Source organism: Martes martes (genome assembly GCF_963455335.1).
Source record: "Martes martes genome assembly, chromosome: 15".
NCBI lineage: Eukaryota > Metazoa > Chordata > Mammalia > Carnivora > Mustelidae > Martes > Martes martes.
In genome coordinates this window covers 23,906,714-23,924,141 of record NC_137903.1, presented here as the reverse complement: position 1 = coordinate 23,924,141, position 17,428 = coordinate 23,906,714, and the positions used below count along the sequence as shown (strand labels likewise).

The following is a 17,428-nucleotide window of genomic DNA, read 5'->3' as shown; positions in this document are numbered from 1 at the left end:
CCCTGAGATTGAGGGCACACTCCACTGCTTGAGCCAGCCAGGCACCCAAATAAAATAACCAACTTCATTGTAGTTCAAAGGTGATACAAAGATAGAAAACATGGAAAATACAGGTGAGCATTAAGGACTTAAACACCAACTCTTTTTTTTTTTAAATCTTTATTTTTTAAATTTCTTTTCAGTGTTCCAGAATTCATCGTTTATGCACCATACCCAGTGCTCCATGCAATAGGTGCCTTCCTTAATACCCACCACCAGGCTCACCCAACCCCCTACCTCTCTCCCCTCCCAAACCCTCAGTTTGTTTCTCAGAGTCCACAGTCTCTCCCCCTTCTATTTCCCCCAACTCCCTTCTCCTCTCCATCTCCCAATGTCCTCCATGTTATTACTTTTATTATTGCTCCCCAAATAAATGAAACCATATGATGATTCTCTCTCTGCTTGACTTATTTCACTCAGCATATTCTCTTCCAGTCCCGTTCATGTTGCTACAAAAGTTGGGTATTCATTCTTTCTGTTGGAGGCATAATACTCCATAGTATATATGGACCGTATCTTCTTTATCCATTCATCTGTTGTAGGGTATCTTTCCATAGTTTGGCGACTGTGGCCATTGCTGCTATGAACATTCAGGTACAGATGGCCTTTCTTTTCACTACATCAGTATCTTCAGGGTAAATACCCAGTAGTGCAATTGCAGGGTCATAGGGAAGCTCTATTTTGAATTTCTTAAGGAATCTCCACACTGTTCTCCAAAGTGGCTGCACCAACTTGCATTCCCACCAACAGTGTAAGAGGGTTCCCCTTTCTCCACATCCTATGCAACACATGTTGTTTACTCTCTTATTAATTCTGTCCATTCTAACTGTGTAAGGTGGTATCTCAGTGTGGTTTTGATTTGAATCTCCCTAATGGCTAGTGATGATGAACATTTTTCATGTATCTGTTAGGCATCTGTATGTCTTCTTTGGAGAAGTGTCTGTTCATGTCTTCTGCACATTTTTTGATGTGATTATCTGTTTTATATGTGTTGAGTTTGAGGAATTCTTTATAGATCTTGGATATCAGCCCTTTGTATGTCTTCATTGGAGAAGTGTCTGTTCATGTCTTCTGCCCATTTTTTGACATGATTATCTGTTTTGTGTGTGTTGAATTTGAGGAGTTCCTTATAGATCTTGGACATCAGCCCTTTGTACTGTCACTTGTGGATATTTTCACCCATTCCGTTGTTAACCACCAACTCTTACCCCTAACATTTCTGAATTCAACTATAGTTATTATAAATATTTTATTGTACTTCCTGACAATCTTTGTTCTATAAACATTTATGCAGGATCAAGTTATACTCTGTGTGTGTATGTGTGTTTATACTTGATATAGGATTTTTTGGTCACTTTTCATGTTAGAGTATGCCAGTGATGTACCCAATTAAATTCTAATTTCTCTTTATGATTTGTTCAAATTTTTATGTGTGCTAGATAGCCATCTTGTAGAAGATCTTGCATTTCATCATTTGGTAGATAAGCAAAAGTAGATAATAACTATTTACATCTCGTTACTAATGTAGGTATGACATAGTTAGGCTTTTATGTATTTTTGAAGTGAAATTACCTTAAAGATGGAGAAAAGCATTTTCTCCCATTTCCTCTGAACAGAGAGTCTCAGACAGTCCCAGAAGTTATGGAAGAAGCTTTGAGAAAGTTAGAGGGAAAGATGGACAGAAGTAGGCACTGGAGTGATTGAATCTAGTTTCTTGCCGTAAGTATTTTATGAGTAGGACACAAAGCATTTTGGTTGGCCAAGTTTTAATGAGGTGCTTTTAAGAAGTGATTTATTCATCCCTCTGATTATCATCACATCATGCATATAATATTCAATACAAATTCTGATTTATGAATATAAGTGAGTTACACAATACTTGAAAAAATAAACAGAATTGGATTGATAATGAAAAATTCTGAGTAAATGTACATATTTTAATTTTAGGACTGCATCTTAATCATTAGTTTTTTCCACATTCAGGATATAACAGTTTCCCATCCCAACACCTAGCTCGGAATGTATACGCTGGTGTCTTTCTACGATATCCACGGAGACAGTCAAATTCAATCTCATCCCCTGGTGTAGAATATAATTTTTCCTCCTGAGACCATCGAAATCTTATATTATGTCTTCTCATGATTTCTGCTGATACTGTACAGGGCACTAATATAGAAAAAAAAAAAGAACATAAAACATTGAAAACAGAATTTCAGACTTTCAGGTAGAATCTTCTACACTGGTCCAGGGCTTCATTTCCAAAACCTTTTTCAAACCAATTCATTGAAAGACCATCGTGTCCATTTTAATCACTTTAAATGATTAATGATGTAAAATGAGGTACTGTGTTTAAGCTGTGATAATTAAATGTTATAATCAAAGATTCATAGTATCAATGAAATCAAGTTCTTTCATTAAAGGATCTTTTGCTTGAAACAGAGGTTTTTTTTCCAACTTTATTTCATTACACATTAGTACTTGGTAGTCAGCATTCAATGAATGTTTGTTAACCCATGACAAGTCTATTAATAACAGCAAAGCATCTATTATACTGATTTCCCCAGGATCCATGAGAATATTGAAATATTTACCTAAGCATTTTGGTGGTGGTGACCACTCTCCATTTCTGCATGTTATGGTCCTGGGTCCCTGAAGTACATAGAAGGCCCGACATGTGTACTCTACTGACGATCCTGGAGCATATGCAGCTAGTGGGAATGAGGTAATGTCTCCATTGTCAATAGATGGAGGAGATGCACATTTTCCACTAGGTTCTAAAAAAATATTTGATTTATTGAAAGACCAAAGAAAAACAGGTTAAAATAAAGCAAATAAAAAAGCAATATCAAGACTTGTGATTTCCACTGACAGAAATGATTCATTTAAGAAATTTTATTTTACTTTTTAAAAAAGATTTTATGTATTTACTGAGAGAGAGAGAGAGAGAGAGTCAGGGAGACAGAGAGAGCACAAGCCATGTAGGGGGAGGCAGAGGGAGAATCAGCCTCCATGCTGGGCAGGGCGCCTGATGTGGGGCTCCATCCCAGGACCCCAAGATCATGACCTGAGTAGAAGGCATACACTTAAACAATAAACAATGGTTAAGATGCAGTCCTAATGTTAAGATATATCACATTACATATGTTACAAAAATACGTAACATTAAAATAACCAACTGAGCCACCCAGGCACCCCCACTGAAGAAATTTTAATCACTTAAACTGAGAATCACACTTTTAAACCTTTTCTTTTATGCCACATAAAAGCATACATCAAGCATTAACAAATATGTCTGCTTTACCGTATTCTGGTGTTAAAAAGTGTTTTCCTACTGAATCAATACTGGGCAGATGGATAGCTAATAGGAACAAAGAAACTTTCTTGTTACATACAACATACTGCAGTTTCTATTGGATCTCTAGTCATTGTTTATTGATTGTCATTTCTATTACAAAAGGAACATCAACTTCATTAATTAAAGTGAAAGAATTACACATTTGTATAACGGGAAAGGGAATTGCTGGCTTGCTGTTCTGGACAGGATGAGATAGGAAACTTTGTGCTTGTTCCTTCTGCTCAGTATCACTAAAAATCCTGAACATATTATAAAGACCAACAAAAGAGATTGTGAAGGATGAAGAGAAGACATCAGTCTGATCAGAGGCCTTGGTATTCAGGGAATTATACTGCAGTGAGTTGTTTGGGTTTTCATGTTGCCACCTATGGATCCTGGACTGGGCACTGAAGAAGACTGGAACCAGAAATGAGATCAAGTTCAGGGGAAAAAAAGTCCCAAGAATTCAAGAACTGCTTGCTGTCTTTAGCCAAAGGCTCAGGAAAGGAGTATTCTAGCAAGACAGATTTTTAATTTTTTTTTTTTAACAATACTTGAATTACTCCTTAAGAAACTCCTAGAAGAAACCTCATCCAGCCCTCTCCCTATGTGGATCAGAGGTCAAGGGTGGAGCCTCGACTTCCAGCCACAATCAGGGAACAAGACATCTCACTACTTTCCACTGTGTCAGTGGAGGCCAAGTGGGAAGCCTGGACTTGCACTCTGCAGTAATGGAGACCTGATAAATAAGAGATTTCAATAAAATCCAGAGTCTTAAACTACAACACCTGAAATTCTAAAATACAACTGAAAGCCATTCATCATAGCAAGGACCTGGAAAAATTTCAAAAGAGAAAAGATAATCAACAGATCACAACACTGAGATGACACAGATATTGGAATCATTTGATGATGGTTTTTAAAAATCTAGCGGGAATTATAGAACTGAAAAATATAATAGTGGAATTAAAATAAAAACCTCACTGGAAGGACTCAATTATGGATTACGGATGACAGAGGCTAAATAAACTTGACTACAGAATATAAATGACTCACTTTGAAAATAGATTGAAAACGAAACCAAAAATCTCTCAAAAATATGGACTGAAAGTTTCCCAAATTTTTACAAGACATAAACATTCATATTGAAAAAACCAAACAGGGCAAACCCCCAAAAATTCATGTCAACATACACCATAATTAAACTGAGGAAAAGGAAAGGAAAAGAAAAAAATCTCAAAAGCAGCTACATAGAAACTATGCAAACTAATAAGGGAGAAACGATTCAAATGTCAGTGGGGTCCTCATCTGTGACCTTCAAAGCAGAAAGAAGTGACAATATTTTTCAAGTGCTAGAAGACAAGAACTGTCAGCCCTGAATGCTATATCCCGTCATAGTATTCTTTGGGGTTTAAGGGAGAGAAGAAGATATTCTGAGACAAAGGGAAATGGAGCATTTATCTCCAGAAGATCTGTCTTTAAAGAATTGCTAAAGGAATACTTCAGATATCAGGAAAAAGATAACAGAGCAAGGACTGAGACTTCACTAAGGAATCAAAAACAACAGACTGAAAAAATTAAGGGTAAATATGATAGACTTTCTTTTTCCTAAGGAGTTTGTCAGGTTTGGTGTTTGTGCAACATTATATCATTTGATATGGTGCTCCATATATGTAGAAGAAATACTTCAGACATTTACGTTTGAACTGCGGGGAACTCATGGGTGCCTGGGAGGCTCAGTCAGTTGGTTAATTGTCCACTTTTGACTTTAGCTCAGGTCATGATGTCAGGGTTGTGAAACTGAGCCCTGTGTCGGGCTCCAAACTGGGCATGGAGTCTACTGAAGATTTTCTCTCTCCTCCCTCTACCACTCCAATCCCCCCGCCTCTCTCTCTCTTCCTCTCTCAATAAATAAGTAATAAATAAAATAAAATAAAATGTGGGGTGAGTAAATGGACCCTAAGAGGAAGTAAGTTTTCCTCATTTCACTCAAAGCGGTAAAATGTCAAAACCAAGGGGAGAAGTGACAAGCTATATATGTGCATCTTAATACCTTGAGCAACCATGGATAAAACTATACAAAGAAATATGTGCCAAAACAATAAAGACATAGCAAAATGAGATTTTTTAAAAATGTTCCAAAAAATCCACAGAATTGGCAAAAAAGGAAATGAGAGTGAGAAACAGAGGAAAGAAATGCAAGGCAAATAACAAAAGCACTGACACAGCCCTTAATCTTTCAATAATTACTCCAACTGTAAATGGTTTAAATTCTTCAGTTAAAAGACTGAGTGTGGCAGAGTGGACACACAAACAAGAGCCGACTATAAGACACCTAAAAGAAACTAACTTCAATGTGAAAACATAAGTGGGCTCAAAGTAAAAGACTGGAAACTGTATATGCCAGGTAAAATTTGATTTGAAAAACAACCAGCTATAATATCTCCTCTTTATAATACTTCTATCTCCTTATAATATCTCCTCCTCTAATATTTCCGAAACTCTAAATACGGAGTGTGTTATGACCAGGTTCTCAGAGTTTTTTCCGATATATATGAATTCTCCAGTTGAGCTCAGCTAGAAACCTACCTTTTTATAGTCCACATGCTGAAGAAGCCCAAATTTATATCACATTCCATGATCATGCCCCAGCTGCTGATTGATTGTGTATCTCAAAGTGAAATAGCCCCCACCCCCCCCAACATATCTTTAGTACATTTATTCCTCAGGTAATAACTGAACTTCTTAACACTTAAGATAGAGAATTTTCTGGGCGCCTGGGTGGCTCAGTTGATTAAACGTCTGACTCTTGATTTCTGCTCTGGTCATAATTTCAGGGTCGTAAGATCAAGTGTTGGGCTCCACACTCAGTGTGGCATCTGCTAAAGATTCTCTCTCTCCCTCCCCTCGTTCCTCCCTTCACTGCTTACACTCATGTGCTCTTTCTCTAAAAAAAAAAAAAAAAAAAAAAAAACCAAAAACAAAATCCAAAAAAAAAAAAAAAAAAAAAAAACCAGAGAGAGAGAAAGAGAGAGAGAGAATTTTCCGTGATTCCAACTGTCTTAATGTGGTCAAATCTTCCATAAAATAAATATATATTATCACTATGCAGTCCACAAAAAGAAAAAAATGAATTTTATTTGAGATGAAAAAAAGATTCCATAAGAACTATGTCACTATATTTATTTATATTGACATATATAGTTTCTAATATATTTTCTAAAACCCGAGGGGAAATAAGATACTTTACCTGTACACTGAGGTGGTTGTGACCAGTACCCATCTAAACACATCACTTCTACTTCCCCGGACAGTTCAAAAGGTTTGACACATTCATAACGTGCAGTCTGACCAGGTAGATACCTAGGCTTCTCATTTAGTATAATAGCATTTTCCACTTTGGGTGGATTCTCACAGGAAATACCTGAATAGAAAGAAAAAAATAGCGTCTCTAACATAATGATCATTTTGAGTAGCAAACCAATGAACAGGATAAGGGAGATTTAAAATCAACAGTTAATCTGTCATGAAAGAGTGCCAATTTAGGAAATTTACGTATAAGATTGAAGAAAAGGAGATAAATATCTTTTGGTAATATTTAAGTTTCTATGAAATTGAGAGTTTTTCTGGACATTTCCCATTTTTAGTAAAATCAATATTACAAATTATACAAATTCAATATGAATTTGTAAACCACAAGAAAATAATAATAAAAAAATCATTTGATGTCAAATTTTGGCTTGCAATTATCCTGTTTATGAATGTGATTTTAGGCCCTTAGAAAAATAAACACAGTAGGCACTTCCTTAGACAATAAATGAAGAATTAACACACTTTGAAGAGTACTAGAGTTGAAGGGAGAAGATGACTAACTGAGGATCCAAACAGGAGATGAGGACACCGGAGTTTTTCTGTATGAAGAACAGAGATCAAAGGGTCAAGTATAGATACAATGTATAAACTGAAAAGTGCAATCAAATACCACTTGGGGTTTTAAAATAAGGATAACTTGGACAAATTAGATACTGAAAAACTGAAAAACATTTGAAACTTTCAAGCATATGTATCTCCATAAAACCTGTGCTATTATCTACTTGTTTGCTACGCCCCTTCATTCTTGTCCTGTTCATTACGAGGGGTAAAATAGGCGTAAACAGAAATTTTCTATGGTATTTGCACAATAACCCAAAGCTGTTGTCTGTTCATTTCACAGCAGAAGTGAAAGAATACTGATTGATTTGTATACTTAGTTTGTAATTTACTGCTTCGAGGTAAAGTGAAACAGATCTAGAGAAAAGTCTTCATCTTGTTCCTTTATACAAAGCACAGAGGAACGTTAACCTCATTTGGAAGAATGTTATAAAGCAAGTTATGGGCTACTGACCAACACAGCGTGGGATTGACTGCCATCTTCCATCTCGGCACACAATTTCTTCTGCACCCTGAATTATATAATTGTCTTCACAGACAACAGATACTTTTTCTCCATCCTGATAATTCACCGTCGTTGCCATATTTCGAGCATTGGGAATCTGAGGTGGAGGGGGGCACGACTGCGTTCTAACTTCTAAAAATATTAAAATTAGATTTCTTGATTAAAAATCATAAGTTAAACATATTACAAAGATAATTAAACAGGAAACTCAATAATAATGTACCATTAATGATCAAATGATGACATTATGATCTATATTTAAACATGTTATGCTCATCAGCTTGTAGAGCACTTTAATATATCACATGTGGTTTATAGTCTCACTGTCTTGTAGTAACTGTGTTTTATTCTTTCTGTGATAAATCTTGCATAATTTATGTAAAACTTATTTTAATGATTTCTAACCATTTGGAGGTTCTAACTGAATTGTCCACTCAGGAAGAGGCACTAAATAAATACTGATATTGGGATCCTGTTTACAGATATCCATAATCAAATGTATTGTGATTGGATTAAAACCTTCACAAGATGTGGAATGGAAGCTAATTAGTCAGAGGAAGAATTACATATAGTTAATGATCAATTATCAATTGATACAAATGGAAACAAATGATAATTATCAGTTACAGATTCTTGGCTAAGATAAGAATTAGATATAGTCCTCAATGATTTATAGTGTTTTTGTTTTTGTTTCTTGAGATTTTATGTATTTATTTGACAGAGAGAGACACAGAGAGAGAGAGGGAACAGAAGCAGAGGGAGAGGAAGAGGGAGAAGCAGGCTTCGCGCTGAGCAGGGAGCCTGATATGGGGCCTGGATTCCAGGACCCTGGGATCATGACCTGAGCCGAAGGCAGACGCTTAACTACTATGCCACCCAGGCACCCTTAAACTGTGTTTTTAAAGTTACAAAACTCTCTGGAGGTACTGTTTCCTAGCTTGCCTATACTGTTAAGAGATAGAAAAGTTAATGAAATGCACCCTCTTGAACAGATCAGACAGGCTGGCTTCAGTTGCATGACCAGCAAGTCATGATTCCTCGTGTTTGAGCTCCCAAAGAACTGAAATACCACACCTGTATGGTGGCAGCTCTTAATCAGAAGACAAAGCATGTTTGTTCAAAACTGAGGGAAGACTCTGGATGGCTCTACCTGGAGGCTTTTGGACCTCTTTATGATTCCTTGATTTTGCTTTCTCCTGTAGTGTGTTTATTTCATTAAAGGCCTTATATGAGTGTACATGGGGAAGTCTTGTGAGTCCCTTCAGTTACCCGAGATTTTGTCGTCAATGCAGAGAAATATTTGACTGAATACACTTCATTCATGCTAACTAATATTTTCTATTTCTATCTTATATTTTCTATTTCTCATATTTTCTAAGTGTAGAAGTATTTTATATTTAATCAGAAACCTTTTTCTTATTTGTTCTAAATATCTTGGCATATTTTTTCAATGCAGTATCAAGGACTGAGTTTCTTCTGTATCTGATGTTTAACCATTTCTGCACTAATAATCTTAATTTGCACTTCCTCTTATACATTTGCCAGAGTTTGGTTTAGCAACTAAATTTCCCTACAGGCAAAATTACTATTCTGCAAATCATTTGTTTAAGCTTTTCAAAAAAAGCTTCTTTATATTTTTGTATTTTAATTAATTATTTATATTTTATTTCTATTTTTTAAATTCTTATTATTATTGTCATTATTTTTTGCAGTACTTTGTACAGCAATCACTCCACCAAAAAAACTCTTAAATAGAATGAATCTATTTAGGAAAAAATAAATATTTGGAAATTAAGCAAAAAAAAAACCTTGTAAATAACTGACAGATGAAAGAAGAAATCACAAGGAATATTAGAAACCATTTCAGATAGAATTAAGTGAAAATGAAGTGTATGTAAAATTTTTGAGACTGCTACAGCAGTACTTGGAGGGAGAAATGGAGTTTTACTTTAAAGAGTAGGATGGCTTAAATCCATGTTTCAATTTTCTACCTTAAAAAATGAAATATAAAATTAAAATCAATGTAATTAGAATGAAAAAAAAAACCAGTTAAGTCCACAGAAGAGAAAAAATTGAAAAAGACAAATAGAAAAAAGAAAACAGAAAAGACAGTGAATGTTAATAAGGCTAAAAAAATAGAAGAGAGCGTAAATGAAGAAAATTAAGTGTTAAAATTGGTTATTTGGAAATATTAATAAAACTGAAGAAAAAAAAAACCCAGGAAGAGTAATCAAGTGTAAGAGAGAAACAGATATCAATGTCAAGAATGAAAGAAGTGATACCAACAAATAAACTATATACTTAAAAGGAAGATAGAATATTAAGTGACTATTAAAACAATTATACACCAATCAACTTCATAAATTAGATAAAAGAGAGATATTTCTTCAAAAATACAACTTCCTTGCATTGACAAAAGACAATAAGAAAATCTGAATATTTCACTACTTATTAAACAAATTGAATTCTTCATCAAGAAAAACTTCCAAAAAAAAGCAAATTATGTATCAGATAACTTTGTGGGTGAAGGCTAACAAACATTTAAGGTAAACATAATAAAATAATAATATGTGTAATAATAAAATTACATAAATACTTTCAGAAAACAAAGAAGCAGAAAGCAGTCCTCATTTTGTTTTATGAGGCCACGATAATCCTAATAACAAAACTTGGGAGATGCATTTAAAGAAAAAGTAACTATAGATTTATATACAGACGCAAAACTCCTTATAAATATATCAGCAAATTGAGTACATGAAAATGTAGGAAGAATAACATGTCACCATCTAGTAGAGTTAACTCTAAGGAAGAGAGATTTGTTCAACATCCTAAGATTTATGTCTATACCTCACTGTATTAACAGAATTAAGGGAGTCATATTATCATATCAAGAGATACATAAGAAGCATTTAAAAACATTCAACATTGGTGATCATAAAATTTCTATTAAGTGAGAATAGGAGGCAATTTCCTTAAACTGTTAAGGGCATTTACAGAAATCCTAAACTGACATTATACTTGTGGTAAAAAGTTGAATACCCTCTCCCAGTGATCAGGAATGGGACAAAGATGTATGTTCTCATCGCAACAGTTTACCAGAGGTCCTAGTCAGCAAATAAAAATGAACCAGCAAAAATAAAATCTTGTATTTTCAGTGAAATAATTGCTTACAGAAATTGCAACAGATCTAAAAAATAGTACCTAAAATGAATAATGCAACTGGTATAGTGTCAGAGTATAAAATCAATGTGTACAATTCAAGTGGGAGGATAAATGCATAGGAAGAAACTGACCTTACCTCCTCCCAGAGACTCACAGGTGTATATGGAACAATTCCCTTTGAAAACTAGCTGGATAACTCCGTCACAATAAACAGTGAAAGGGCCACTTCCAGATGGGTATGAGAGTCAGAGACCCAGTAGGGACAGAAACCCCACCCCTGGCAGGGCCACACACAGTCAGGTGTTCTCCCACACAAGCTTCTCTCTGAGCAGAGAGAGGTTCGTGTCCCACAAACTCTGGGACTTGCAAAAGCAAGATGAGCCCCCAAAACACCTGGCTTTGAAAACCAAAGCGTCTCACATCCAGGAGACCCAAAGGGCTGCAGAGAACAGAGATTTTTTTTTTTTTTTAAAGATTTTACTTATTTATTTGACAGAGCGAGCACAAGCGCACACAAGCAAGGGGAGCGACAGGCAGAGGGAGAGGGAGAAGCAGACTTCCTGTTCAGCAGAAAGCCTGATGTGGGGCTCGATCCCCCCACCTTGAGATCACGACCGCATTGGAAGGCAGTCACTTAACCCACTGAGCCACCCAGGCGCTGCCAGAGTCACGAACCTCAGGGGACCCACCTGAAAAGAAGACTTGGAGAAACACCTAGACATATGAGAAGGAGATTCATTTGCCAATCTTAAAGCATCCACCTGAGAGGCAGGGGTCTGTTGGGACTCTTTCCCCCATGGAGATGCTGACACTTTCCACCTTGGTAACACCCGCGGGTGCACTCCAGCCCGGCTCTCCTGGGGCCCCAGCCCTGCCTCCTCCCGCTGCCTCGCTAAAGCTGGCAAGCATGCTCAGCCCACAGAGGGGACGTTCCTTGATCTCCTGGCTCTCCTGGCCAGAGGGGCTTGCTTTCTGGGTCCCACAGGACTGTAACACTGGGGAGGTCGTTCGTGGCAGGCTACCACCTCCAGGGCACTCCACAGACATTGGACTGAAACGCACTCCCAGGCTTGCTGTGACAAAGGCCTTTTTACCTGTCCTGGAATGTTAGCTCCAGGGACAGACTTCAGATTTTTGGCACATCTGGAGGCTTCCCTGGGAACAGGAACTTGAAGGGGAGGAGGGGGACGCCAACTTTGTGCTCTCTTCAGCCTCAAAGAAAACCCAAACGCTGATTCTTAAAGCTACCTGATGGGATGTTAATTTAAGGCCACCACGTTTCTGGGTTTTGTTTTATAGCAGACTAAGGCACTGATGCAATTAATACTTAGGAATAGGGTTTGGGCTAGTTTCTGAGTTTCCTTCCAGCTGAAAAATTATGTGTAGTGATACATAAGCAAAAAATTTTAAAAGACGCAAAAATACTAAAATTACAAGTTAGGAAGAAATAGAGTAAGTTTTTGAAAACAAGAGCTTATCTATGCAGCTTAGTTCGGGGTTCCATCGCCCATGTATGCATGTTGAGTGTTTCGGCTTTGCTGCTCCTCTGCATTTATAACTTACCTTCTCGCTATGATCATATAAAGTCTTACTTAATGGTTTGTACCTCTTTTCTAGTCAAGCCATATTTACATTTTTCAAGTTCATCGGTTGCTATAAAATGAAAATATTCCCTTGAAAAGACTAATAAGAATCAAAGCAACTACCACAAAAAAATAACTTGGAGTCAATGGTATAATGAAATTAGCATCTGAGCCCATAAATCCCACCAACCAATCTACTCCTGACCATATGGCATGAGATGGGCTCTTATGTATGAACGTAAGTCTTATGTCCAGTCCTGGAGATTTCTGGGAAAATGTCCATCATAAATACCTTCTGCACTTTGGGGATTAGAAAAGTGTAAGAGGCTCACTTTTTAAGATGATCTACATACTGAACAGTCATCACCTTGACTACATTTGGTCCCACATTTATCTGTGGAGGTAGAATATACGAAATTGCTAGCTTAAATATATTTTTTCAATAAAGATAATGTAATACAATATGAAAAGTACAGCTAAGATGTCTCTTACAGAATATGAATATTTAAGTAGATCTTCTGCATGATCACTGAAAAATAGGAACAGATTTTTTGGAATAAGTAATTGAGTGCTTAAAGCCACAACCTGTTTCCTGTTTATACTCTTACAATCTTTGAAGAGCTATTTTATGTATCAGATCACCCTATAATTCAATATTATAATGCCATAATAGTACATTTTTACAGATTCTGAGTTAAATATACCAACTTTTTATATAAATACATATTTCCAAAATTCAATGCAGATTGAAGTACATTTTGGATTTGAGAAAATATGAGTTGATGTAGGTCTTTGTTAATGATTTGTTAATGGTTAGCCAAAGAAGTAAAGATTTGTAGTAAAAAATAAAACAAAGGAGACTAATTCAAAATACACTAGAGGCTGAGAATTAGTCCTGTTTTTAAGGCTTGTCCACAATGTTGAGGGAAACAAAACAAGGTGTTCAGGTGATGGTAACTGAGGGACAAAAGGAGTGCTGATAGTTGTTGTCGTTGCCCTATGACTGATTGGTTTCTGAAAGAATTTCTTTGTTTATTAGGAGAAAATAAACATTTGGAGAAGAGTGAACAGCTAGACTAGCTGGAGGTACGATATTAATATTGAGTGAAGAAAACTGGAGTAAGGTCTATGATAGGTGTAAGGGGATTATGTTAAGCTGAATATACGTAGAAGATTAACCTTTGGAAGGCAAACTCTGAGATCAGAAAAGAAGAATAATTGAAGCAGATAATTTAGAATAAGAGTGAAAAGTTGAGCCTTTTCATGCCTGCTATAACTTTGGGTTTTTCCCTGATGTGAAATAAGGGGTGATCATTGTGGAGATAGAAGAGGACGAAGATGAGGTTTGGTCTTAAAGGACTGACAATACTTCCAATGGGAATGTGTTTAGCAAAAACATAAGGATTAATAAACAGCAAAGCTTATGATTCATTCAACAAACTCCTGTTTAATGTGTGCTGTATGTCTGCCAGTCTTTTGGGTATTGGGAATACATCACGAACAAAAGAGGAGTAAATGCCTGCTCTCATGGACGGTGTGCCTAACTAAGCCCTGCCTTCTCCTTGGAACAATTAATGCCTAGAAATCTGATGAATAAGTAAGACGGGACACCCAGAGCTCTCTTTGAATGTAGGACTTAGGAAAACTCTAGGAAAGAACTCATTCCAAGAGAAAAATGAAAAGGGTCCCCAATATTTTCCATGTTAGTCATAAAAGACTTGTTCATCCAAAGGTCAGGATGATTTACATACATCAACCTGAGTGAAGTCATCCATCAGATTTGTTTCCTGGCCTAACCCTGACTGCCTCTTTCGACGGAGTTCTCCTACTGATTGAGAGGGTCTGCAGCCCACCCACCCTCAGCACATTAACTTGTTGCATTTGAGACAGATTGGGAAATTGTTAGAGATTTGGAGAGAGGCAAGATTCCTATAGCAATGTAGCAAGTGGGTATTAACTTCCTTTTCCAGGGCTTGAAATTAAGAGTACCACCTAAAAACAAAAGTGTTCTATTTTCCTGGCAATTAGTACTCATATTTAAATCATATGAATAACCATAAGCAAAATTTAGCTTTGTACTTAAAAACAGTGTTAATATCAGGGACAGAAATACTGATAAAATTCTATTGCTAATTTGTAGACATATAATGAGCTATAAGCAATGTCTGCTTTCATTATAATTTAAGAACTGACTTTTTAAAAATAAGATTTTATTTACCTATTTGAGAGAGAGAGAGAGAGCATGAGAAGGAGGGTCAGAGGGAGAAGCAGAAGCAGACAGACTCCTTGCTGAGCCGGGAGCCTGATGTGGGGGTCCAATCCCACGATCCTGAGATCATGAGGTGAGCGGAAGGCAGAGGCTTACCTGACTGAGCCACCCAGGTACCCCATGAATGGTCATTTTCAAGAATATACCTAAATTTCAAAAATATGTTTGCAAATATAGCCTTTACAATAAAATATTAAGTTTCACTGACTGTCAATTTGAGAAGTGTCTTCTCACTGATGCTTTGAGGAAGTGGGGTCCACATTCCATTAATACATGTAATTGACTTGTGTCCAATCATTGTAAAGTCTTCCATGCAATTGAACTCTACTGATTCTCCATGGTGATAGGGAGGGACAGAAGACTCAACAACAGAGCTGTAATGAAGTTCAGGTATCTCTCTACATGTACCCTCCACCTCTGTGAAAATTTCACAAAAGTATGTTTCCTTACAAAATGAAATTTATGAGTACAGAGAGTGTTGATTTCTGTTTAAATATGAATATTTTTTATACATTACCAATACACATAGGCAAGTCTGTCCATTGTCCGTCAACACACTGAATTTTTTTAAAACCCTTCATCAGAAATCTAGTATTGCAAACATATTCCACCAAATCATTGTGTTCATAGATTTCTTTTTGTGTTTCTTTAACTTCCCCATTGAGGAGTTGAGGAGGTGGAGCACACTGTTTTGTTTGCTCTAGAAGAGAAATACTGTGTAAATAATGGTTAAATGATCTATTCTACAACTTAAAAATCCATAAAATAGAGAGTTTTAAAAATTAATTTATGTAATTTACAATATAATTTATTATAGCATTCTTAAACAACAGTGTCACACCAGAAACATGTTTCCCAGTTCTATTACTTACACTGAACGAGGGTATTGGAAGTATATTTAAGCCCAGAAAATATGTTTAATAATCTAGATATTCTAAAGATGTATGCAAACCAATTAATAAATGTGGTTGTGTAAATTACAGCAAATTCATTTTATCAAAAGTGTTTGAGAAAATGCCATGATTTGAGGCATTTGATCAAGATGTTTTAACTTTGATTAAAGCATACATGTGATTGAATTGACAATAAGTTGCTTGAATATCGTTTAGACACAATGAAACTTGAGGAAAGGCCCATGCTATACAAAGTGTCCAATATTATTGGTGGAACTGTAGGCAAAAGGAAAAATAACAAAAGGAATGTGAGACATCATATGTGTATCTATGCATACTTCCACTACATATTTCAAGAAACAATTGGAGATTAATTGCTTAATTAAGGAAGTCTCAGGTATCTACCCCCCAGTACATGTCCTAGCTTAATGCACTAGATTACAGACACACTCAAAGCCATCAGAAAACTAAGAGGTAAAAAAAAGGCTGATATCCAAATCCTAATTCTTGTTTTAGCAATTGTAAGATAGATATTCACCTTTACATGTTGGAAGGTTAGGGGACCATCCAAAGTCATAACATTGAACTGAGTCTGGTCCAACTCTTTTAAGTCTTCGTTTGCAGGAGAATTTCAACACATCTCCAACTCTGTATTTGTTGTTTCTGGGGTGAGCAATTAAGTTTTCTTCTATTTCTGGAACCTCGCATTCTATTTCTATAAAGAAAAGGTCAAATAATTTGGTGAGAATATTTAATCAATCATCATCACAGTAAATTTTATGTGTCTTACAAAAATGAGGGGGGCTCCTGGGTGCCTCAGTGCCTTCGGCTCATCTCATGATCTCAGGATCCTGGGATCAAGCCCCGCATCGGGCTCTCTTTTCAGCAGGGAGCCCGCTTCCCCCTCTCTCTCTGCCTGCCTCTCTGCCGACTTGTGATCTCTGTTTGTCAAATAAGTAAATAAAATCTTTAAAAAAATGAGGATCTGAATACTGCATATACAGAGGGGCATCAGTTAAATCCTTCTCCTTGAAAAATATTCCATATTAGATGTTACACAACTTCTAAATTCATAGAGGTCTCAGAAATATTAAGGCATTGAATAGCAATATACATATCCTGAAAATTTATTTGTAACATCAACTAGATTATATTGGATCTGATTTTAGAACTGCCATTTATTTATAAAATATGTAATATTGTTTTGTACTGTCAAAACATAAAAGTATTCTTTTGCATTAAAAAAGTGATGCTATAATTTTAAAATTGCACTCAAATAATAGTTGGTGTTTTTGTTTAATGTAAATATAATTGGAGAACCAGAACAAACATAAGGTATTTCTAATATGGTTTAAAGACACTATTAAAATTGCTTAATTTGTATTATGTCATGTTAATTATATTAGTAAAGAAATAAAACTGAACCATAAACTGAAACATGAAACAAAATAAAGAAACATGTTTAAGGCCATATAATTAGGCATATTCAAGGTGTCCTGAATATTTATATAACATACAACTATCTATTCTTATTGGACCTAGAATTTATATCATCTATTAATAAACTGTTGATTATGATGATTCAATTTAAGATTATTCTTATTCAATTAAGAAAATCATCCCTTTAAATTTATCAGGTTTGTGACATTTGTGACATTTACGACATTCCTAAATATTATAAAAAATGCATTTTTCAAATTTGGAACCCTCCTA

At 35.8% G+C, this 17,428-nt stretch overlaps 1 protein-coding gene across 1 annotated transcript in view; it reads right to left on the bottom strand.

Moving 5' to 3' along the window:
- Positions 1-1,814: 1,814 nt before the first annotated feature.
- Positions 1,815-17,428, bottom strand: part of LOC308355514 (complement factor H-like) — a 47,832-nt gene continuing 32,218 nt past the window's right edge. Inside the window, exons 3-8 of the mRNA XM_080823785.1 lie at positions 16,254-16,430; positions 15,340-15,522; positions 7,758-7,940; positions 6,624-6,797; positions 2,631-2,813; positions 1,815-2,205 (exon numbers count right to left, since the gene is read on the bottom strand). Coding sequence (XP_080679911.1) covers positions 2,003-2,205; positions 2,631-2,813; positions 6,624-6,797; positions 7,758-7,940; positions 15,340-15,522; positions 16,254-16,430 — 1,103 coding nt within the window. The 3' untranslated portion in view covers positions 1,815-2,002. The remainder of the gene's footprint in view (positions 2,206-2,630; positions 2,814-6,623; positions 6,798-7,757; positions 7,941-15,339; positions 15,523-16,253; positions 16,431-17,428) is intronic.